Source organism: Mesoplodon densirostris, chromosome 14 (assembly GCF_025265405.1).
Source record: "Mesoplodon densirostris isolate mMesDen1 chromosome 14, mMesDen1 primary haplotype, whole genome shotgun sequence".
Classification (NCBI taxonomy): Eukaryota; Metazoa; Chordata; class Mammalia; order Artiodactyla; family Ziphiidae; genus Mesoplodon; species Mesoplodon densirostris.
Genome location: NC_082674.1, coordinates 80,077,114 through 80,103,031, shown reverse-complemented (window position 1 = coordinate 80,103,031; position 25,918 = coordinate 80,077,114). Strand labels below are relative to the sequence as shown.

At 43.4% G+C, this 25,918-nt stretch overlaps 1 protein-coding gene across 5 annotated transcripts in view; it reads right to left on the bottom strand.

The window, feature by feature from the left end:
• The window catches only part of REEP1 (receptor accessory protein 1), a 113,140-nt gene that overhangs the window by 43,506 nt on the left and 43,716 nt on the right, over nucleotides 1–25,918 (bottom strand). For all 5 annotated transcript variants that reach the window (XR_009534403.1, XR_009534404.1, XM_060117985.1 and 2 more), the window contains exons 2-3: nucleotides 16,163–16,235; nucleotides 679–755 (exon numbers count right to left, since the gene is read on the bottom strand). Coding sequence is in view for 3 of the 5 variants with exons in the window: in XM_060117985.1 (XP_059973968.1) it covers nucleotides 679–755; nucleotides 16,163–16,235 (150 nt within the window). In the remaining 2 variants the exon portion in view is untranslated. The remainder of the gene's footprint in view (nucleotides 1–678; nucleotides 756–16,162; nucleotides 16,236–25,918) is intronic.

The following is a 25,918-nucleotide window of genomic DNA, read 5'->3' as shown; positions in this document are numbered from 1 at the left end:
ATTTTCACTTGGTCCATTGCTGTAATAGCTGCATTGTTCATGAGAGAGAAAAAGCTGTCCATCAAAAGGGGACTGATTAAATAAATTATGATCTATCTATACCATGAAATTCTATGTGGCCTTTAAAAAAGTAGGTAGATCTATTTATGCTTACGTCAAAGTATTTCAAAAATAAATTTAAGAAACAAAATGAGAACTGTTAGGTATACTACAGTACTATTGTTTTAAAAAAAGGAAAAGTATGTGTATATGTGTGTACGTATACACACACATACATTTTTTAAAAGTATATACAATTGTGAAAAGCAGTAATGGTGAGAGTGAATGGTGTAGGGGAGAAACTTAGTTTTATTGCACACTTTTGTGTACTGTTTTTCTCCTTTTTATTTTTTTTAACATAAGAATGCTTCTTTACCAACTCCATTAATTGAGGAATTGTATTTATCTTGCCCATCATTATATCATTGTAAGAACAATACCTGCTCTTATATGGTCATTCAATAAATATTTACTTGAAGAACAATTTTACAGACTAATTGATTTGAAATGTTCCAGTTAGCATTCCTGCACCTGCTTCTCTGTGCTAATAAGGTTTGAGACTGCTTTCAGACCTTCCCACCTCTCCCTGACACTTGGCAACATCTTTCCTGGAAAAGTCCCAATTCCTGGAGTACTTACCAACAAAGGAAGATGTCGGTGAATGTCTCTGCTGTGGTGAAAAGTGCAAATATAATCCAGTACATCATCCATTTGACCTGTTGAAGGAGAAAGCAACAAAGCTAGCAGAAAAGGTCAAGGATGAATGGCTGCCAACTTGAAGAGAACAGGCCCCGACAGTGGATGCTGAGACGTGTCCAGGCAGAGTGGCCTGCATTGGTAACCTCTTTTCCTATCTTTCCCCAGGTTGGTCCAGTTCTACTCCAAACCTCAGGGCTGGGGGCAAACAGGCTGTTTCCACAACTGACCCAGGCTCAAGCTCTAAGTAGACTTTAGGTGGCCTTCAATAGCCCTCAGGTGAGCCAGGGAGACCTGAAGACCAGCAGTGACTCAGGTTTCAGTCAGGTCATTTGCCCAGGACTAACACCAGGTGAATAAAGTTTTCAAGCCTCCACAGAGACACACCTTGGAATAAACTTTAACCTGGCCAGACTCTCTGATACGGAATGATGGTAATTCTCACTGGTCATTTAAAAACCCTTCCAGGGACTTCCCTGGTGGTCCAGTGGTTAGGACTCCATGCTTCCACTGCAGGGGGCGTGGGTTCAGTCCCTAATCAGGGAACTAAGATCCCGCATACCATGGTGTGGCAAAAAAATGAAAACAAAAACAAACAAAAAAAACCCTTCCATGTGGGAAAGCCCCATAGTCCCTCCCAGAAACTGGATCTTTTCTTTTAATCTCCCCCATGTGACCATCCTTTTCCATTTCTATTGTCTCTCTTCCCCAATTGAGACCTTGGTCCCCTCTCTCCTGAACTACTGCAGGGGTCTCCTGACTGCTTCCCTGTCTCTTGGCTTTCCCTCACCAATCCATTCTACAAACTATCCCCATACTAATCTCCCCCAAAGCATGAACTCAACCTGTTAATCCTCCATTTAAAATCTTCTAGCCTGCAGCATAAAGTCCAAATTCCTTAGTCTGCTCCTTCTGGCTTTTGGAAATGGTGGGGTAGTTTGTATTGGACTAATCCTCTTGCCAATAATGATAATAAACTCTGAACAAAATATTTTATTTTATTTATTGATTGATTGATTGCCTGCCGGCCGCGCCACACCACACAGCTTATAGGATCTTACTTTCCCGACCAGGGGTCAAACCCGCACCCTCAGCAGTGAAACTGCAGAGTCTTAACCACTGGGTCGCCAGGGAATTCCCTGAACAAAATATTTTAAGACAACTGTTTGAAGGCTAGAAAAGCTATCAAAAGCTGGCAGAAACTGGAAAGGATCCAACTCTTGAAATAAGGGGACCACACCAGAGTAAATCCATGTTGATGCAGTTAAGGAAACTCCCTAGCTGGCAAATCATGGGGCAGATAGAACTCCAGAAGAAACCCATTGTCTCATTTGCCTGAGGAAGTGGAAAATAAAGAGTTTGAGACTGCCAATGATGCTGGAAACTGAAAAGGAAAAATCCCCAGTAAGAGGGAAGCCATAAGGGGGTAGGCCCCCAAATCCACATATAAATTCCTTTCAGTTTCTTGGCTGGCTCCTGAATTGCACAGAATCAGGTAATATTCCAAGGTGACTGAGTAAAATACAGCTGGAAAACTGAGAGTTGAACAGAGATTCAGTTTCTGCCCTCTGGAGGAGAAATAGAGCTTGGAGTTCAAGTTCTGCCAAATTAGAGGAGCTTGGTAAACTTTTGGGAATTTCCAGTGAAACACCTAAAAGGCCATACCTAAGGAATAAAAATTATACTCTAGGACTAAGAGATTAGCTCTAGGACGAAGAGCAAAACTGAAATACACCTGCCTCAATAAAACATAAAACCTAGCTGCCACAAGGTCAAGATGATCTGTCAGAATTTAACTGTCTGTGAGAACAAAAATTAATGTTCTTCACAAGAAGGCAATGCAGATCTAGAGTCCTATGATGTATCATACATAACAGTCCAATAAACAAGAAAAGCTATATATATGAAGAAACAGGAAAACATACTCCATGGTTAAGAGAAAAACTGGTCAACAGAAACAGATCCATATTTGACCTAGATTTTATAATTAGCAAAGACTTTAAAAAGTATAAATGTGTGTTGAGACAACTAGATATTCACAGGTGAAAGAATGAAGATGGACTTCTACCTCACACCATATACAAAAAATGAACTTAAAATGGATTAGAGACCTAAATGTAAGAACTTTTACAAGAAAACACAGGAGTAAATTTTTGTGACCTTGGATTAAACAATGTTTTCTTAGATGTGACATCAAAAACACAAGCAATGAAGGAAGAAAATAGATAAATTAGACTTTGTCAAAATTTAAAACTTTTGTACTTCAAAGGATACCATCAAGAAAGTGAAAAAACCCACAAAATGGGAAAAAATATTTGCAAATCAATATCTGATACAGTATTTGTATCCAAATAATAAAGAACTCATAAAACTCAATAATAAAAAGACAAAATCCAACTTAAAATGTGCCAAGGGCCCATATCTTTTAGAAAATGAATCAATAATTAATAAATCCAATACCCATTTATGATAAAAACTCTCAGCAAAGGAATAGAGGGGAACCTCCTCAACTTGACAAAGAACATCTACAAAAAACCCTACAGCTAACATCACACTTAATGGTGTGAAATGAGATGCTTTCCCACTAAGATCAGAAATAAGACGAAGAGGTCCCCTCTTAACACTCCTACCCACTATCATACTGGGAGTCCTAGCTAATGCAATAAGACAAGAAATGAAATAAAAAGTATACAGACTGTGAAGAAAGGCATAAAACTGTCTTTTTTTCAGTTGGCATGACTGTCTATATAGAAAACCTAAAAGAACTGACAAAAACAAAACCAAAAAACCTGGAACTAATGAGCAATTATAGCAAGGTTTGAGGACACAAGGTTAATATATAAAATAATCATATAAAAATATAAAAACCAATTGCTTTCCTATATATCAACAAAGAACTGGAACTTGAAATTTAAAAGAAAAATACCATTTATATTAGCACCAAAAAAATTTAATTACTTAGGAATATACCTAACAAAATATTCAAAAGCTCTGTATGAGGAAAACCACAGTACTCCGATGAAAGAAATCAAAGAAGATTTAAATAAATGGAGAGATGTTATATGTTCATGGATAGGAAGACTCAATATTATCAAAATGTCAGTTCTTCCCAACTTGATCTATACATTCAATGTAATCCCAATTGAAATGCCAGCAAATTGTTTCGTGGACATTGACAGATTAATTCTAAAGTTTCTATGGAAGGGCAAAAGATCTGAATAGCCAGTGTGATACTGAAGAAGAACAAAGTCAGAGAACTGACACTATCTAACTTCAAGACTTACTATAAAGCTACAATAATCAAGACAGTGTGGTATTAGTGAAACTACAGATAAATATATCAGATAGACTAGACAAATAGAATAGAGCCCCAAAACAGACTACATAAATATAGTCAACTGATCTTTGACAAAGGAGCAAAGGCAAATTGATGGAGAAAAGATAGTCTTTTCAATAAATGGTGCTGTGAACAACTGGATATTTGCATTCAAAAAAAAACTGATAGATGTAGGCACTGATCTTACATCTTCCACAAAAATTACTCAAAATGGATCACAGACCTAAATGATAGATGCAAAATTATAAAATTTCTATAAGATAACACAGGAGAAAATCTAGGTGACCTGGAGCTTGTCAATGAATCTTAATACATCACCAAGAGTGTGACCCATGGAAGAAAAAAACTGATAAGTTAGACTTCATTAAAATAAAAAACTTCTGCTCTGCAAAAGACATTGTTAAGAGAATGAAAAGACAAGCCACAGACTGGGAGAAAATATTTGCAATACATATAACTGAAAAAGGACTTGTATCCAAAATATACAAAGAATACTTAAAAGTCAACAACAACAAAAATAACCCAATTTTTAAAGTGGCAAAAGATCTGAAAGACACCTCACCAAAGAAGATATACAGCAACTTATTAACAAATATTTTGTTATAAAAGCTAAATTTTTCTTCTGTCACCACTTAACAAGACACTTATCCTAGGAGAAAAAGGGTGGGTTCAATATTATTTTCTTTAAAAAGTAGAAATATGTTAAAGAATCTATAGGGAAAGGTAGATATAATGAGTGTAGGGATGGGAGATTTCAAGAGAAAGAAGGAAAATTTTTAAAAAGAACTAAACGATATCCTAGAACTGAAAAATACAATATCTGAAAAAAAATTTTTTTAATTATTGAATGGAATTTATAGCAGCTTGGACACAAAAAAAGATTTGTGAACTTGAAGACAAGACAATAGAGTCAACCAGGCTGAAGTCTAGATTGGAGGAGGGCAGGTGCGGAATGAAGAGTCTCAATACCTGTAGAACAGCATCAAGCAGTCTAACACATATGGAATAGGAACTCTAGAGGAGGGAAAAAAGAGAATTGGACAGAAAAATTATTTGAAGAAATATCGACTGAAAATTTCCAAAATTTGACCAAAATATCAGACCCACAAGACCATGGAATCCAATGAATTGAACCAAGATAAATATGAAGAAAACCACACCTAGCCACATCATAGTAAAACTGCTAAGAAGCAAAGAGAAAATCTTAAGCAAGGGAAAAAAGACATCACATACAGGGGAATGACAATAAGAATTATAACTGACTTTTTATCACAAACAATGAATACCAGAAGAAAATGGAATAACATCTTTAAAGTGCTAAAAGAAAATAAAAGTGTCAACCTATAATTCTATACCCAGCAAAAATATCTTTCAAACATGAAGGCAGCAGTTCTGGTGAAATCTCCATTGTCTTTGTGACTCTGAAACATGTGGCCCAATAGATTAATTAGAGGCCTTCTCTATTTAGAAAAATAAGACGGTCCCCTGGAAACAAGGCTGGCTTAGTCCATCAAAAGAAACTACTAAGATGCTACATGCTATCAAGGATATCTGCAGCAGAATGGGCTCCTTATCAGGGAGCAAACAAGATCTAGTCCAGCTGTAAAGTCCATGGCATACTGGGGCCCAAGATCCAGGAATTCCCAACACTGGCATCCAGATACACTGCCAGGAGCCTGAATTCCCTCTCTGGAGGCTTTTTCTTTTTAGTGTTCAAACCACACTCTAGTATCTTTGGTTAAAAACAAAGGAAAATGACAACAACAATAAAAAAATATTTTTCCCTGACACAACCCTTAGATACAAACTTCTCCAGTGGGTCACCTACACTTGCAGTCTCTACTTCCTCATCCCTCACTTACTCAGTGCACTGCATCCATTACATCAAAACTGCCCTCACTGGGGTCTTTGTAACATATTTCAAGGGGGTGTAAGGGACCCTTGTTCAGTTTTTCACTTGACTTGCTTGCCTTTTCAGCTAGATGTGAAACTATCACTTACTGAAAAGCTCTCGCAACACTACCTGATTTCCCTCTCAACTTTCTGGCTACTTCTCAGGCTCATCAATTCCTCCCCAGGGCTTTGTTCTTGGCATCCTCTTCTAACCCTAGACTAGACATTCTCCCTGAAGGAAGTTTTGCATTCTTCACCTAACACAGCCAATGAATCACCAAGTTCTGTCACTTTCACCCTCCTATTTCTCTTGAACTTATCTTTTCTCCATCCCTCTACCATTACTCCAGACCACCACCATCTCCTGCCTAGAACAAAACTACAGCCTTTTGATTGGTTTTTATACCTCTACCCACTTCCCAATCCGTCCTCCATATTCCAGTCAGAATGACCCAAATTTGATGATTCTCCTTCCTAGCTTAAAGCCTTCAATAGCTCCTTATTGTTGTTACAATAAGGCCCAAATTCCTTAACTTGGCTTACAAGTCCTTGCATAAACTGGACATTGATTACCTCCACCAAAAGCTCTCCTCCTCACACATACCTTCTCGAATTTTCCACTCCAACTATAACGAACCTCTTTCAGTTTCCTAATAGAGCATCTTCTTTTGCCTCCAGATTTCAGCCCTCAGATGTCAACTTAACTATCATTTCCTCCAGGAAGTGCCCAAAGTTTACGTATCCTCTCCTTTCTTCCTCCCATGGTATCACACATGTTCCCTGTCATAACACTTACCACTCTGCTTTCAAAGTACCTGTTTATTCTGATGTTTTTCTTCCTACATTGTAAGTTCCCTGAGAGTAGAGACCAGTTCTTCTTGCACATCATTATATCTTTTGTACCCAAAACAGTTCTTGGCACATAGTAGGTTCTAGGTGAATATGTTTTAAATGCCTGGATTAGAATATTGGGTGTTGTGAATGGAAAAGAAAGAACAGTCTCAAAAAGGTTGAGATGGAATATACTTCGGAAAATACTGGTCTAGGTGGCTTTTTTTTTTTTTTTCCCACGGCACGCGGGCCCCTCACTGCTGTGGCCTCTCCCGTTGCCTAGGTGGCTTTTTGAGAAGACAAAATTAGATAGCTTGCAAAGCAACAGATGCTCCCCATGAGATGGATGGCTAGGTATACACGGGATGAAAGGGACCTGATGAAGCCAGGGCATGAGTGACTGATAGTTATGGAGCCTCTCACACTAGCAAGAAAGTAAAGAAAGAGCCAATTTAGGGAGAAGAAGCTAAGCTCCATGAGGCAGAGGACAGTCTGGGGGTCCCAGAGGACATCCAAGAAGAAGGCCCAACAGGCCTCTGGAAAGGCAAAACTAAATCTCAGGAGGGAGGTTGAGGCTGAAGACAAAGGTGAGGGAGCCAAGGCAGAGAGGAGGCTGGAAGTGTTAGCCTAAAAGAAGTTTCCATCATGTACTCCTCCACTTTAAAACACTTCCATGCAGAAGGAAGGGTCTGAGAATGACTCACTGAGCCTAACAAGATAAATGAAATACTGGTGACTCATTCATGGAAACCATAAATAAATTACCTGGAAATGGTTTTCCCCACTAGGCCTTGGAGAAACCAAATATAAGTTATTTTTCCAAGATTTGAAATAGAACTTGCCAGGTTTGAGGGATTCTACCCCAAATTCCCTGCAAGATGAGGGGGAGCTTGGGTGGGCCAGCATCCAAAAAAAAGACAGAAAGTTATTGCTGATTTGCGAGGTTATCACTGGGGGCAACTCTGGAGTGGACAGTTGACAGCATAACTGGGAACTCCCTCTGGACTGGTCAAGCACAGGAATGAGAAGATAGGAGAGCAGTGGTAACCCCAGGCCATAATAAAGGGTGGGCAGCAGAGATTGTTGACCTTCCATGAGCCACAGAGGTGGGCTGAGACCCCACAGCCCATCAGACCCTGCTCCCAGGGCTCCTGGGAGCCTGCAAAAGGCCTCCCCCATGAGTTGTGGAGACAGCAAACTCAGCCACCTCTTAGCCTCGCCTCACCTTTAGCCTCCCCGATGCAGCCACACTAATATTTCTTGAGCCTCTCACATTCCCTCCTGCATCCGGGCCCTGCTTCAGCCTCAAGGGGAATTCCCCAGGCCAAATGACTGAGAAAGGACAAATGTGAGCCTGGTTGACAGATGAGTCTGCACCATCTGCTGGCACGAGCTCACAGTGGACAACTGTATAGTCAGGGGTGACCTGGAGAGAGTGGGGAAGGAAATTCCCTGCAGGCAGAACTCTGAGCAGCACAGTTAGCCTGGAAGAAGAACTGTCCTGAGGTAATACATTTATACTGTCACCAGGTTTATTAACTGTATTTTCTTATTTTCTGTAGTCCTGATGCTGTGACATCTGGGGTCCTGCTGACTGGAGAGAGACTGCCCCCTCTAGGACTAGCTAATTCTTGAGACATTCTTGCCCCAGAGCAAACATGCAAACTGACCCATCCAGGATCCATACTCCAAACTACCTCCTTTATGGAGCTCTCGTAGGTTGAGCCAATACTTCCCAGCCCTAATCATCCCAGGACCTGGTACCAGGTAACTAGAGGCAGCCCCCACACCCCCGAGCCTGCTGAAATTATTCCAACTAGCCAGTTCTAAGCTGGCTTACTCTGCCTTGCCTTGCCTTTCCCACAGAAACCATGATAAAGGTCACTGCCCACATTTTCCCCTCTAACTCCTCACTGACCCTGGTGCTTCTCCATGTGGCCCTGCCTGGTGTGCTGTGCCTCCTACTTCCAGGGAACTGTGAGTAAAAGCTTCTTCCTCCATGAGCCATTTCTGTGTCTGCATGCCTTACCATACCTGATTAAAACAAATCTGGGATATATTTTAAAACACCAGGTAAGAATTTGGATAGAGGATGAGGTACTTGGAAGGGAGAAGACTGAGCGATTGGTGTTGAGGTGGTTTGGAAATTATATGAATGGGCCCACAGAACGCAAATATTTGTGATTCTTGCTAATGCTCACCAGAAGGTCCTGATGGCAGAGGAGGCTCTTGGTAATCAGGTGGATGAGATGACCAGCGCTATGGATGTCTATGAGCCTTTTACCTCAGCATGATATTGCATGTTCAATGGGCTCATGGACCAGTGGTCATGTAGACAGAGGGAACACATGGGCTCAGCAATGTTCATCCCTCTCACCAAGGGCGACCTGGCCAGGACCCTGCTCAGACAACAAGTTGCCAGCAGTAGTGACTAAGTATCTCTAGGACAGTACCATATCTTAAGGCACCAGCCAGCATCCTGGGAGCAGGCTCATCATAACAAGCCGCTTCCTTCATAGAAAGGGCAGCATAGACTCTTTTCTGGAATATTCATTTATTGGGTATGTGGACTTGCTTTTCCCACTGCCACGTTTCTGGCAGCCATACAGCAAGCTGTGGACTCAGTGAGTGCCCTTTTCATTTTGAGGTATCCCAACATTGCTTCTGACCAAGGGCCCTCTTCTACAGCAAAAGAAATATGACAGTAGGCTGATGTTTTGGGGAACCCCTGATCTAATCATGTACCCTAGTGCCCTGAGGCAGCTGGCCTTATACAATGCTACAGGAGCTTTGGAGAGTTCCAGAAAAGAACCAGGTGGGAGTCAGCGTTCTGTGAGGTGATATGCTGTCCTAGAGGATGCAGTTTCCTCTCTGAACTAGTGACCAACACTAGGTACTGCACCTTAGCCAGAATCTAAAGGTTCAGGAACCAAGGAAATGAGGGTGGTGTTTCTTATGATTAAGCCTAACGCGAGCTCCTTGTAACTCAAAGTGTGGTTCATGGGCTGGTACCACTGGAAACTCCTAGGAGCTTGTAGAATCTCAGGCCCTACTCCAGAGCTAATGGATCCGAATCTGCATTTTAATAAAACTCTCTATTTATTCATATGCATGCTAAAGTTTGAGAATCACTGGTCTAACCCACTCACAACACTTCTGCTTCTCATCCTCAAACCTCTGAGCTCTGCTTTTTAATAATTTTAGTACTCGAAAGATGAATGCTTCCATGAGGGATATAAAATGGTTCTGATGAAGTGGAAGCAGAGACTAGAAGGTCACCTAGCCATTTCAAGACCACCATGCCGGGCCTCCCTGGTGGCGCAGTGGTTAAGAGTCCGCCTGCCGATGCAGGGGATACGGGTTCGTGCCCCGGTCTGGGAGGATCCCATATGCCGCGGAGCGGCTGGGCCCGTGAGCCATGGCCGCTGGGCCTGCGCATCCGGAGCCTGTGCTCCGCAACGGGAGAGGCCACAACAGTGAGAGGCCCGCATACCGCAAAAAGAAAAAAAAAAAAAAAAAAAAAGACCACCATGCCACGAGGAAATAGATAATAAAGGGACTCATGGGCTTTCATGGGGTGACTGATCCTGCTTATCAAGGGGAACTAGAGTTGCTACTACACAATGTGGCAGGAAGGAGGGTGGATGGAATTTAGGGGTCCTCTAGGGGATCCCCTAGTATTGTCTTATTCAGAGGTAAAGTCAATGGATCACTACTACAACCCTACAGAGGTAAGACTACTAAGGCCTCAGGAATGAAGATTTAGGCCACACACTTGGAGAAGAAGCCACACTGAAGGCACAGGGGAGCACTGATTGGATGGTGGAAGAGGGAAGTAATAGGAAAAGTTGTGAAAGACTTTGGAATGGGTGTCCTGTGGGATGCTAGGTGCTGTCCAGAGCAGCCTTCCGAGTTATCTTAATTCTGCAGGTGTCTTGTTTTACAATGTCTTTGAGCTATTTTGCAACTTTGTAAGTTACAGAAAACTGATGACAATGCAAATAATTTAGTCTATACATGTGCCAAAGAATTTTGTCCAATGGAAGTACAATTGGGTCCAATGGCCCTGCTTCCCAAGAAATCAGGTGAATATCTATGAACAAATTCATTTAGTCATTCCTCAATGCTTATATATATATATATATGTTCTTTGGAGTCTCCTTTGAACTGTTTTTTAACACCTTACTGGTTCCCTCATTACTTAATGAGTTAAGTAAAATTTTCAACATGTGTTAATTTTATATTTGTACAAGAATCATTATTTTACCCTTTTAAAAATCATCTTTTAACAAAAGACATAAATACCAACTATGAAATCATGACCACTTGCCTAAATAAGGACTGCGCCTTCTATCCATTTTCTTCCTTTCTGTGTTAGGTATAGATTTAAATATTTTAACTAATTTTATTTTTATTTATTCTCCTTCTCCCCCTAATATAGTATATAGGGTGTATCAGTGATGGTTCACTTGACAATTTAATTTTTAGAGTATTGAATATTAAGGTTAGATCCTGTCAGAGCCAGAGGATACTGGATCTGGAGCTGGACTCAGATGAAGAATTGGATTTAGCAAGCATCAATAAATGAGTGGTAGAGAATTCTTGTTGGAAGGTTTATTTTCTTTTTCTTTTTGGCTGAGTTGGGTCTTCGTTGCTGTATGCGTGCTTTCTCTAGTAGCGGCAAGTGGGGGCTACTCTTCATTGCGGTGCGCGGGCTTCTCATTGCGGAGGCTTCTCTTGTTGTGGAGCACGGGCTCTAGGCACGTGGGCTTCAGTAGTTGTGGCTCGCGGGCTCTAGAGCACAGGCTCAGTAGTTGTGGCTCACGGGCTCTAGAGCACAGGCTCAGTAGCTGTAGCGCACGGGCTTAGTTGCTCCGCGGCATGTGGGATCTTCCCGGACCAGGGCTCGAACCCGTGTCCCCTGCGTTGGCAAGCGGATTCTTAACCACTGTGCCACCAGGGAAATCCCTGGAAGGTTTTTTTAAAAGCCAAAACCTGGGTAAAAAAGTGGACGTAGATGTTGTGCAGCCCAAGAAGTAACTGTAATATAGATCATTATATTATAAATATTTTCATATATATAATATAAAGGCATACCTCGTTTTACTGTGCTTTTGTTAATGCACTTTGCAGATATTGTGGGTTTTTGGAGTTTTTTTTTTTTTTTTTTTACAAACTGAAGGTCTGTGGTTAACAAGTCTATTGGTGCCATTTTCCCAAAAGCATTATTATTATTTTTTTTTTGCGGTACGTGGGCCTCTCACTGTTGTGGCCTCTCCCGTTGCAGAGCACAGGCTCCGGACGCGCAGGCTCAGCGGCCATGGCTCATGGGCCCAGCCGCTCCATGGCATGTGGGATCTTCCCGGACCCGGGGCACGAACCCGTGTCCCGTACATCGGCAGGCGGACTCTCAACCACTGCGCCACCAGGGAAGCCCAAGCATTATCTTTTAATAAAGGTGTGTATAGTGTTCTTTTTAGACATAATGCTATTGCATACTTAACAGACTACAGCATAATGTAAAAAAGTTTGTGTGACTCACTTTTTGGTGATATTCATTTTATTGTTGTGGTCTGAAACCAAACGTGCAATATCTCTGAGGGTGTGTGTGTGTGTGTGTGTGCATGCGTGCACATGTGTGTGTGCGCACGTGTATATGTATCTTTTTTTTAAACTACCAGCATCCAAAGCCTTCTCATTTGGAGGGTGTCTCCCAGCATGCAGGTCTTTACGGGAGGCAAGGCCTATTATCCTGGCTTGGAAAAATCAAATGCCCCTATCCAGGGTTTTGAATCTTCATGAAATGTTCCAAAGCCATGGGCAGCTGGCAGCCAGTTCCATGGTGGTGACCTGGGCAGCAGCTTCCTAACCAGACCCTTCCTGAGGTATAAGCTTGGCTGTCACCCAGCCTTCTCAGATCTTCCCCAATTTCTGAATATCTTTCCCCAGGCTTCTAGTTAATCCTACAAATTCCCATAAATTCCTTTCTGTTTAAGTTTTTGTCTCAAAACCTTGACTAGTGCAGTAAGTTTGGAAAGACATAAAAAGCTATGAATGTCAAGAGCGGTGTTTCTCAAATTGAGGATCTTGTTAAAGATGCCAATTTTTATTCAGGAGGTCTGGGTAGGGCTTGAAACCCTGCATTTCTAACTAGCTCCCGGGTGATATTGATAATGCCAGTCCACAGACCACACTTTGGGTGTTGAGAACAACAGCACTGAACGTGGGACTTCTCTGGTGGTCCAGTGGTAAAGAATCCGCCTACCAATGCAGGAGATGCGGGTTCGATCCCTGGTCAGAGAACTAAGATCCCACATGCTGAAGGGCAACTAAGCCCGTGCGCCACAACGACTGAGCCCGCACACCTCAACTAGAGAGCCCGTGTGCCGCCAACTACAGAGCCCATGTGCTCTGGAGCCCTCACGCCACAACTAGAGAGAAGCCCGCCCACCACAACAAAAAATCCCACGTGCCGCAACTAAGACCCAACACGGCCAAAAAAATAAAGAAAATAAATATTTTTTAAAAAAAGAAGCACTGAATGCTTGTAGAGAAGTGGCTGGAAAGTAGGGAGAGCAAGATCAAGAAAGTTCAACACTGCCTAATGGAGTTTGGACTTCATCCTGCAGGTAATAAGCAGCCATGAGAGGATCCAGGGGGAGTAAAATGAATAGATTTCCATTTTTCAAAGGCTTGTAGAAGTGATGTAGACAACAGAGCATGAGATGAGGGACAGGAGGTGGAGGAAGCAGTTAGCGGTACGGCAAGCAGAATAACAGTCCCTGCCCCCAAAATGTCCTCGTCCTAATCCCCAGAATCTGTGAGTATATTACATTATAAGACACATGAGACTTTGCAGTTATTAAGTTAAGGACTTTCAGATGGGAAGATTATCCTGGATTATCCAGGCAGACCCAATGTATTCACATGATCCTTACAAGTGGAGAACCTTTCCTGGCTGCGCTCAGAGGGAGACAGGATTACGGAAGAACGGTGGGAGACGCGATGCTGCTGGTTCTGACTATGGAGAAGGAGGCTCGAGCCTAGGGATGCAGGTGGCCTCCAGGAACTGGAAAAGGCAAGGAAATGGACTCTCCCCTACAGCCTCCCAAAGGAGGCTTGATTTCAACCCAGTGAGACCCATCCAACTTCTGACCTCCAGAACTGTGAGATAATACATTTGTGGGGTTTTTTGGTTTTTTTTTTTTCATCGTGCAGCTTGTGGGATCTTAGATCCCCGACCAGGGATTGAACCTGTGCCTCCTGCAGTGGAAGCCTGGAGTTCTAACCACTAGACCACCAGGGAAGTCCCGCATTTGTGTTCTTTTAAGCCACTAAATTCATGGTCATTTGTTACCGTGGCAATAAAAAAAATCGAATACAGGAGGCCACTGTGGCATTCCAGGAAACGATGATGAGAGCCTCACTGAAGAGACAGGCAGCACAGAGGGAGAGACCTGGTTTGAAAGATTTTAAGGAGGATACAAAGGAAGGGTTACAGTCACCACCTGGGCGTCTGGGTGGGGACGGGTGGTGAGGAAGGGACAGGAGTTAAAGGAAGTTTCCAGGTTTCCCTCTTGGACAAATGGGTCTGTTGGTCAAAAGGAGTGTGAATGCGCGTGGGAGAAAGCACGTGAGCATGCACGCAAGTGTGTGAGGTGAGCGCATGTGAAAAAGCGCAGGAAAAGGAGGCAGGTCTCCCGTAATACCACCGGGTGCCTTGCTTCCAGTTCCATTTTTACCGAGAAACTGTCTAATCTTAGCTCTCAAGCGTTCCCTCCTGGGAAAGGCACGTGCTCACCGCCAACACGAACAGCTGCTCCGCTTGTCAGTTATATTTTTCCTTTTAAATTAATGAGTGCCGTTCTAGTCATAAGCCAGGCTCCTGTGAGTTTAGATAGAGCAAAACAATTCACCAGGGTTTGCTCTCTCCCGGATGAGCGGACAGCGTTGAGTTTCTACCCCTGCAAATCGGAGGATCAGACCTTGAACTGCGGTGACCCCTGCTTTGCTTCCTTTCCTGGCACAGTGTCCCCCCCCTCCCCAGGCTGGAAGCAGTCAGGGAAAGGGAGACCTGGAGGAGGCTGCCCAGTGCTTTCCCCTGGGCCGAGCCCATTAGGAATCATGAAGTTCTGTGCTTGCAACTTAACAGCTATTTATAGTTCACACTCTGAGATGCGTTCACAGACACATGCTGGGGACCCAGCCTCCACAGGAGAACACGCCCCGTCTGGATCCCCTGCTTCGTAGCAAATGCAAGCCAGGCAAGCAGTTCTAAGAAACTCAGAGAGTGGGTGTAGGCAGCTCTGGTTGAGCTGATCTGGAGGAGGCTGGTTTCATCCTAAAGACATCCTGGGAAAGCTGAGAACTTCCAAACCTGCTTTGAATGATTTCTTTGCCTGTGCCTAACTTGCCAAGTGACCTCTTCTGAGTAAAAGCAGAGCAAAGACTCTTTGTCCCTCACAACACTAGGCACTAGGATTGTTGAGATCCACCCACTGCTCAGATGAGGAAACCGAGGCTCCTGGAAGTGAAGATTCTTGTCAAGCATTGTGCCAATCAGACATCAGAGCCAGGGCTTGATGTCAGTCTCTTGATGACAAAATCTGTATCTTTTGTACTTCGACCTGGGATACTGTCCTCCCTGGGGAGGGACACTCCTCCCTCCCCAGCCACCCCCCACAGGTCTTCATCAATCAAGGTGTGGTCTGATGGTTCTCCTGCCCAGAGGTGCCCAGCACATTTAGGGCTGTGACTGGGGCACCCAAGTCACCCAACAGTAATACAATCCTCCAACCAGTAAGGACTCCGAATCCCCTGCCCGTGTGTTCAGCTCTCTGCGAGGTGCAGTGGGAAACAGTCACAGGAGGATGGTAACTCCTGCCCTCTAAAAGCTTATAAAGCAACAGGGCTTAAACTGTGGGGTGTTCAAATCACAGCACCGGCATGGGGATCCGAATTGCTAGGCAGGGTCTGCTGGGCTTTAGGACCTGTGCTCCTGCCTCCAATGCCAGACGGTCTCCCAGTAACGCTGCTTTCCAGTCCAGACAAGGAAACTGAGGCTCAGAGAGATGACATCACTCTTCCAAGGCCATCGAGTGGCCTGTGGCCACTGGGGGCCTCCAATTCCAGGTGCCATTTCCCCTTGCCAGGCCTCCCCGCTCTGCTCACTTCCACACTCTAGGTCTAAAGAGGAGGTCTAGCCGGGAGAGGACTCCTGGGTCACACCCAGCAGGTCGCTGTACTGCGCTGCTTCCCAGCACCCACCAAAGAGGGCATCTGCGCCCCGCCCCTGCACTGCTCGCCCAGATTCCCCCATTGGACCCCATCACCACCACCACCCCGCCCCCAAAAAGTGCTACTTACATATTCTTTAATGTCCTTCGATTTCACAGCCTTGTAGGAAGAATACGCAGGGTAAAGGGTGCCAAATATTAGCCTGGAGGGGAGAGAGGGGAAGAAAGAGAAATGTGATTTTCATTCATCCTATTTGGTGGAAAGTGTCATCTTCGATGCAAGAAGCATCCTCCAAGCTACAGAAAATGCTGCTGTGAGACTTGATTAATTTTTCTGAGTGCCCTGAAGATTTTCTGCTCATGGCTGGGACATGCTTGGGAACCTCTATGCCCTGTTACAGCTCCACACCGACCTCCTTCAATCTGTCATTTGGCAACACAGCAGGGTGGTTTGAGGTCATGAAGCCAAAAATGGGGCCACCCTCTGGAAAGGCCGAAATTATATCTGGGGAGCAAGATACGACAGCTAAGGGGACAAACGAGTAGTCTGAAAGGAAGCAAGAAATTTAAGAAAGAGAGGGATGGCCACAGCGCCAAAGACACAGGCAGCTTGGGGAAGCCCACTGGATTCCGTCACAAGCCAGCTCAGAGAGGGGGGTCTCCCCAACAGCCCCATGCTGTCCCGCCCCCTAAGCAGTATTCTCAGATACCAGGGAGAGTCTTCCTTCTTCTGTGAGCCTTTCCTGACCTCAGCACCCCCTGAAGATTAGGTTCCTCTCCTGTTCTTCACTGCCACTCCCTGGATAGTCCCCTTTCTTAGCCCTTATCCATACCACGTGCAATGGTTTATTCAATGTCTGTCTCTCCTACAAGACTTGTAAGTTCCACAAAGTCGAGGATGGTGTCTATCTTGCTCATGTAACCACACCCCCTGGGCCTGGTAAGTGCTCAGTAAATATATGTTCACTCTGGGTAGTTTCAGAGGGCAGTGAAGCAAAGGCCAGAGCCATCCAGGGGACACTCGTGACCTTGGGACTGAGGTCTCAGCAGCAAGGGGATGCCAGACAGCACTGGTCTGATTCAGCAAAGCCTCGGGCACAACACCACAGGCTCCAGAGAAATAAACACACCGTCCTTTGGCACAGATGCCCTGCTTATTAGCCACATCTGCCAGGGTGGTGTCCAGCCCCTGCCCTGAGGCAGTGTGTGAGCAGCAGAAGAGGCGGGTGGAAAATGCATCTCGACCCAGTGGCCCACAGATCTGCTCCTCTGTGAACCCCGATGGCCAACAACATCTCCTGAGCGGTCACAGAGGTGGGAAGCACAGGCACCCAGCCCAGGGAGGCCAGTGCTCCGTCCGTCTGCCGGACTCGCCTGTGAAGTGGCTGCCAGCATCCCCCCACCTGGTTCCCTTTTGACAGCACAGGGACAGCAGACGAATTTGCTTTCCAGTCTCTAAAAGCTCTGAAACACTGACGTGTAAGGGAGCAGACTCAGTATTTCACTGCCCAGGGGAGGGAGAATGGGATGAAAATGGCGAGTTCTTCTAAATCTATTTTGGAGCAAAGAAGTAACAAACGAAGCAGGCCCAAGCCAAAGGGGCTTGGGACTTATGTCCATTCAGACTGAGTCCCCCTGACAAGGCCCTTCTCCTTCCTGGCCTCCCAGACCCTCTTCCCTCAGCTCCGGACCCTAAGGCCAGCAGCTGTCCCCCAGTGAGCCGGGCTCGCAAGCTCACAATCTGTGACTTCCTGCTGTCTGGCTCTTCTGCCTGAATTTTAGTGCATGATCTTCCCACAACCCTTTCCCCCCCCCCATAAAGTCTCACTAATCCTTTAAGACCCATCTCAAAAGAGCCACTTCTGTGAGTCTTTGATCACTTGTCCCTCAGAATTTTCTTGACACTTAAGTCTATTACAGTCCTTATGTAGTAGTTTTAATTTTTAAAAAAATTAAAAATAATGCTATTAATATCACTGATTACCCACTAATGCCAGGCACTGCTCTACAGCCTGTATATTCTCTCAACACCCATACGGGATAAGAATTCTTACTACTCCATTTTACAGACTAGGGACTAGGACACTGAGGCCCAAAGAGACACAACAGCCAGGAGGCCGAGCTGGGATGTGAGCTGGGTAGCCTGACGACAGGCTTACTGTCTTCTCCCAGGGCTGCCTGGGCTGGTTGAGTCAGACCATCCAGGCCTGGGTGATTAGTGGGGTCCCTGGCACCTCACACAGCCCTTGCCCAAGTGGGTGCCGGACACATGTCTGATGGGTGAATAAATGTCAAACGATTGCAATCTCTCTCCAAGGAACCAGCCCACTTGAGAGATTCACATGACTCTCTCTACAAGGTCAAGAGGAAAGCGGTAAAATTCTTAGAAAGATCTAATGCTGCTTAAGAGCTCAAGGTCGGCTCAAGAGCGGGAAGGGAAGGCTTGAGTGCCATTCTCTAGGGGGGAGACGGGGTTCTCTGCTAACACACTCCTCCCAGTTTTCTGTGAACGGAGGCTTGCCCGGCGCCTCAGAGCCGCAGAGCTCTGCACCCACCCTCCCTCTGCCCCCTGCCATTTCCTGCTACCCAGAAGGCCCCTCCCCAACTTACCGCCTCCATCTATCTGCCTGCTGCATTCCTCTTATCTTTGCCCTAATTCCTCCTACTGCTCCAAATTAGGGGCCTTCAGCCGGGTTGCCTCTCCCACCTCCTCCACAGCTGCAGGGGAGGGACCATGAGCCTCATGTGAATTCTACCCTCTAAGGCAGTGGTTCCCAACTGGGGGTGATTTAGCTGCCTGGGGGACGTCTGGGCAATGTCTGGAAACTGGTTGTCACAGCTGAGAGAAAGCTATTGGTATCTAGTGGGTGGAGGCCAGGGATGCTGCTAAACACGCTACAACATACAGGACAGCCCCAATAAAGCATGATCTAGTCCACAGCATCAGAAGTGCCAAGGCGGAGGAATCTTGGTCTAGGGTGATGTTTCCCGGTCCTTGGGTCCTGGGCCCTTCACCCAACCATCACGGGCAATCTGCCCCAAGAGTTTTTTAAAAGCGCCCAGAGTCCCAGGCAGACAGCAAATGTAGTCCAAAATGGCAAAGACCATACACCTACCCCATTGGCCAATGTAACTCTGAAGCTACTTATCAACTTTTTTTTTTTTTGCGGTACGCGGGCTTCTCACTGCTGTGGCCTCTCCCGCCGTGGAGCACAGGCTCTGGACACGCAGGTCCAGCGGCCATGGCTCACGGGCCCAACCGCTCCGCGGCACACGGGATCCTCCCGGACCGGGGCACGAACCCACGTCCCCTGCATCAGCAGGCGGACTCCCAACCACTGAGCCACCAGGGAAGCCCAAACTACTTATCAACTTCTGACCAAGGAACAGAGGTGTTGCTCACAGGAATTAACGGTTAACTGTGGCACCAGTTATAGTCACCGAGAAGGACTGCCCACCATTTCCTGGAGCCTGGAGTGACTGGAGGGGAGCAACTGTTGGCCTAGGGCTCAGCTACAAGCTGTGGCACCACCGCTAACAACTGGGGCCAAGACTTTCGTAAACCATGGAAATAACAGTATCTTCCACAGTCTTCTCAGGCATCTTAGTGTTGGGCCAACAATTCCCAAGGCCAAATTATCTTGAAAATTAAAAAAAATCAGTACTAGCAATATTTTTTTCTGAAATTAATTTTTAAATGTAAAACAACAGGCTTATTCGTACAGTTGTTCATGTTATGATAAAACAAATTGAATTTAAGAAATGGCACACCATAAGAGCAGAAAGTAAGATCTACCCCAGCTTGGAGAGGTCTCTGTAGTGTAGTGAATAGGGTATGGGGCTTCGAGGTTGTCTGAGAGACAGAGAGAATTCAAATTACGGCTCATGCTATGGTAATATGGTGATTTGGCATAGGTTGCAAGCTCTCTCAATCTCAATCTCAATCTCAATTTCTTTATGTGTAAAAAGGGGAAAAACAATAACTATATCATGGTTTGTTGTATGGATTAAATGAGCCTGAAGGAAAAAAAAAAGAAAAAAAAGAAATGGTACACCACACAGGGGCTTTCAGAATACTGAATTTCTTGACCTGGATGGTAGTTATGCAGAGTTTTGCTTTATAATCACAAATGTATATTAAACTGTACACATATGTTCTATGTACTTTTCTGTAGTACGTTATATATAATTTTTATTAAATAATGTGCCATATTAAAAAAAAGAATTTTCTAACAAATGCTGGAGAAGGTGTGGAGAAAAGGGAACCCTCCTACACTGTTGGTGGGAATGTAAATTGCTACAGCCACTATGGAGAACAGTATAGAGGTTCCTCAAAAAACTAAAAATTGAGTTGCCATATGATCCAACAATCCTACTCCTATGCGTATATCTGGACAAAACTATAATTCGAAAAGTTACACGCACCCCTATGTTCATAGCAGCACTATTTACAATAGCCAAGACACGGAAGCAACCTAAATTGTCCATTGACAGATGAATGAATAAAGAAGATATGGCACATATATGCAATGGAATACTACTCAGCCATAAAAAAGAATGAAATAATGCCATTTGCAGCAACATGGATGGACCTAAAGATTATCATACTAAGTGAAGTAAGTCCGAAAAAGAAAAACAAATACCGTATGATATCACTTGTATGTGGAATCTAAAATATGACACAAATGAACTTATTTACAAAACAGAAACAACTTACAGTCATAGAGAACAGATTTGTGGTTGCCAAGGGGGAGAGGAGGTAGGGGAGGGATAGACTGGGAGCTTAGGATTAGTAGACGCAAACTATTATAATATATATAGAACGGATAAACAACAAGGTCCTACTGCATAGCACAGGGCACTATATTCAATATCCTGGGATAAACCATAATGGAAAAGAATATGAAAAAGTATATATATATATAATACACATATTATATATATATATGTATGTATCTGAGTCACTTTGCTGTTCACCAGAAACTAACACAACATTGTAAATCAACTATACTTCAATAAAAAATATTAAAAAAATGAATTTTCACAAAAGGTCTTCCAAGTCATGAAGGTACATTGTTTCCTCTGAACATTAAAAGGTATTAAAATTTACACTGATTACATTTTGTGCTTTTTGTTCTTAATAACATAAAAATATAGAATTTCTTTTTTTTTTCTTTTTGAAGATGGTAAGGCAGACTTTATCGACATAAGTATAGGGATCACTGCAAAGGGATTTTACAGGGGGTTGGGGAGAAAGACCAGGCTCAACTCCAAATACAGCATGGGCGAGTGGGAATTTATAGCCAAGGAGCACGGTGGGGGTCAGTGGATGGAAAATTACTAAGAGGAAACATCAGGGATGAGGGGTATTCTGGCTAAACCAATCTAACAGATTCTTGCTGAAGACAAGCCAGGGTGATCAGACATCACTGGGCGGGGAAGCGGGGTGGAGGATAAAGAACCTGATCAGACATCTTGGGTGATCAGATATGGGGGCAGGGGGGAGGTTCTTGCTAAAACCAGATTTTACAACAAACTACAGGGATGGGCCTAGGAGACGGTTCAGGAACCTGACGAAAGTTTGGTCAAGCAAAGAATTTTTGTCAGTCTCCCTCTTGTTCAAGGAAAGGAAAGACATTCTTCTTTCCTCTGAATAATACAAGTCCATTTCCTCACTCAGTTGTCTTTTGTTCATTACAGACCGGCTGAATCATCTACTTGGTAGTACAGGATGTTTGCTGGGTGGTGCTAGCAGTCAGGCATTTAATGAGGGGAGTTGTTATTCCTTTCCAAGTGAATAATATGCTCTTTTCTTTCAGCTTGAATGACAAGATACCTGCTCTAAGTAGGGCCTAGGGGCTTCTCTTCATTCTCTAGTTAATCTCCAAGGAGTTAAAATTTCCTAAGAAGAGAGATGGGAGGTCTGTTGAAAGCCTGACCGAGCCCCACCTAGGGCTGGGCTCACCAAGCTCAAGAACAGCAGCCACTGGAAGTGGAGGGTCCCAGAGGGTGAGCCTGCGCCCGATTCCGTCTCAGCCGAGTCTACAGGTTCCCCTAAACACTCGGTCGCCCCTGCTTCTGCCAGCTCCACCATTTTCCAGCCCTGCTGGGGCCCCAGGGCTGGCAGCGATGCACGCTCAGCATTGACGCAAAAGATATACAATTTCTAATTACTGTCCTCTGTAGGTTTTTTCCTCACAGTTTATGAATCAATTTTGATTTATTTCTCTGAGATTTAATTTCCAAGACCATTTTTACTCTCTAACAGAAGGGTACTCCTTGGTTCTTGGGCTCCTTTTGGCATTCCAATAAATATGCTACAATTTTTAATATGGGAAAACTTAAAACGTGAGAGATATATTTGAAGTCTCCCATATACTCTTTCCTCATACATTTCTCTCTCTCCTTCCCCCAAATAAGCACCATCTTGAATTGGGTGCTTATCATTCTCACCATGTTTTTATCAACTACATAAGCCATGCCTAAAAACAAAAAAACTATTTATATCTATTTAAACATTATATAAATGGAATCACACTATATGTATTCCACTGAAATACTTTCACTCAAACTTGTTTTTGAAATTTTTAAAAAGATGTTTATTTATTTTATTTATTTTTTTAGGCTGTGTCAGGTCTTAGTTGAAGCACGCAGGAGCTTTCATTGTGGCGTGCGGGCTTCTCTCTAGATGTGGCGCATGGGTTTTCTCTCTCTAGTTGTGATGTGTGGGCTTCTCTCTAGTGTGGCGTGTGGGTTTTTCGTTCTCTAGTTGTGGTGCGCAAGCTCCAGTGCATGTGAGACCTGTAGTTTGCAGCACGCAGGATCTCTTGTTGAGGCGTGCGAGCTCAGAAGTTGTGGCGTGCGAGTTCAGAAGTTGTGGTACGCGGGCTTAGTTGTCCCGTGGTACATTGGATCTTAGTTCCCCAACCAGGGATCGAACCCATATCCTATGCATTGGAAGGCAGATTCTTTACCACTGGACCACCAGAGAAGTCCCTAAGTTTTTTTTTTTTTTTTTTTTTTTGGCCACGCTGCGCGGCTTACAGGATCTTAGTTCCCTGACCATAGATTGAACCCACACCCTCAGCAGTGAAAGCACAGAGTCCTAACCACTGGACCACCAGGGGATTCCCAGTTTTTGAATTTTTTTTAAATTAGTTAAGCGTATATGTATATAATCGGAAAATATACAGTTGACCCTTGAATAATGTGAAGGTTAGGGATGCCAAACCCCTGCACAGTCAAAAATCCATGTATAACTTTTGATTCCCCCCAAACTTTACTATGAATAGCCTACTGATGACCAGAAGCCTTACCAATACCATAAAAAATAAACACATATTTTGTATGTATTACATACTGTATTCTTATAATAAAGTAAGCTAGAGGAAAGAAAATGTTATTAAGAAAATTGTAAGGAAGAGAAAATACATTTAGAGTACTGTACTGTGTTTATCAATACCATAAGTTTATGTCATCTGTTTACAAGATGAATCATCTGTCAGTACCTACATCAATATTGTCTTATATGATACAAAACACTGTAGATGTTATGTGTATTACTAACACTAGGCATCAAAAATGAAAAGGTAATATGAAAAAGAAATTCATATTTATTTACAGGTATAATGATTTGTACATTGATAATGAAGAAGCAGCAATGTGACTGTTTTATGGTAGCCCAGTGTGATAGACAGAATTGCTTCACGGTGGCCTAGCCTATACACTAATGAATGAATTGTTAGACAGTTGATATGGCATACAGTATTACATTAATATGCTTTTTTAAAAATTTTATTTATTTTTGGCTGCATCGGGTCTTTGCTGCTTCACACGGGCTTTCTCTAGCTGCACTGAGCGGGGGCTACTCTTCGTTGTGGTGGGAGGGCTTCTCATTGCAGTGGCTTCTCTTGTCGTGGAGCACGGGCTCTAGGCGTGCGGGTTTCAGTATTGTGGCACGCAGGCTCTGTAGTTGTGGCTCGTGGGCTCTACAGTGCAGGCTCAGTAGTTGTGGTGCACGGGCTTAGCTGCTCCGCGGCATGTGGGATCTTCCCTGACCAGGGATCGAACCCGTGTCCCCTGCATTGGCAGGAGGATTCTTAACCACTGCACCACCAGGGAACTCCAACAGTAATATTCTTAATACAGGATTGGAAACATTGTTACATTAAAAAAACCCACTTATCTGTGATGATAGGGTGATACATAATTTCTCCAATTATGAGAGAGAGAGGCATACTGCATGATAATGTAATTCTTTGAAAGCAAAGTTATAAAACGGTAAGAAAACTAACACATTATTAATTTATATTAAATATCACACCTTATTTGAGGATAGACTACTATCTACATATATTTTATGCGTTCATGACATACCTTTTTGTTAACTTTTTCAATATTTCTAGGCTACATGGTTTGTGAGTTTTTTCAAATTGTTGCAAATCCCCCCAAATTTTCCAATATATTTATTGAAAAAAATTTGCATATAAGTGGACCTGTGCACTTCAAACCCATGTTGTTCAAGTGTCAACTGTAGTTCATATTTTTATATTAGAAGTGTGTATTAAATTTTTTTTTTTTTTTTTTTTTTTTTTTTTACTGAAGGGGTGTGCTACAAAAAAAAAGTTTGGGGATAATAGTCACAGTTCATTGAACCAGCCTTTCATTAATAGATGTTTAAGTTTTTTCCTGTAATGATTTTAAATACGTATACAAATTCTTTTTTTTTGACATTCGTTTTTTCGAAAGGTGAAGCTTAATTTAGGTCCCCTTGAATGTGGGCCAGACTTGGTGATTCACCTCCAAAGAACAGACTAAGGTGGAAATGGCAGTGTGTGACTTCTGAGACTATGTCATACAAGACACTGTGGTTTCACCCCTCTCAGATTACTTTCTGTGCAGGACATCAGCTACCATGTTGCAAGGACACACAATCAGCCCTGGAGAGGAAGTGAATCTCTCATCAAAATCCAGCGCCAACATGCCTGTCAAGTGAGGGAGTCATCTGGGATGTGGATCCTTCAACTCTAGTGAAGCCCTCAGATAACTGCAGCCCCCATATAGCTTAATCACAGCCTAATGAAAAAAGCTTGAGCTGAACCATCCTGTTGAAGTTTCCTCAAATTCCTGACCCACAGAAGCCATGTGAGATAAAAAATGTTTACTGTAGGTTTAACCAGCTAACTTTTTAGGTATTTTGCTGTATAGCAATAGATATCTCATATGCTTCTTAGTTTTTATTGTTAGAAATACTGCTGTAAAGAAATCTGTATGTGTGTTTGTGTGTATTTACATATTGGCACTCTCGTATGAATATATTTGTGGGATAAATTTCTGGATATGGAATTATGGAGTCAAGGGGTTTATACCCTAAACATTTTGATATTCTTTGACACATTTTCTTCCCCAAAGTGAATAATTTATGCCTCCTTTAGCCAGTTTTTGAAATTTTGATCCAGGTTGAGACTTGTCTTTCTAGATCATTTTTAAGCTCTGTATACTATTTCATTATATGAATATATTATGGCTTATTTATTCATTCTATTGATGCATATTTCTAAGTTGTCACTATTACAGACAGGGCTGGAACAAACATTCTTATACATGTCTCCCTGGGCACATGTGAGACTTTCTCTAAGGTTTACGCACAGTGTGGAACTGCTGGGTCACAGGGCATAGCACCTTCCTCCAGACAATGCAAAACCACTCCCCAGAGAGGCTGTACCAGTTTCTACTCTTGCCTGCAGTGTAAATGAATTCTGATGCTCCCCATTCTTGCCAAATTAATATAGTCAGATTTAAAAATTTTTGCCAGTCTGATTGACGTGAAACAGTATATCATGTTTGTTTTAATTTGCATTTCCTCAATTACAAGTGAAGTTGATCA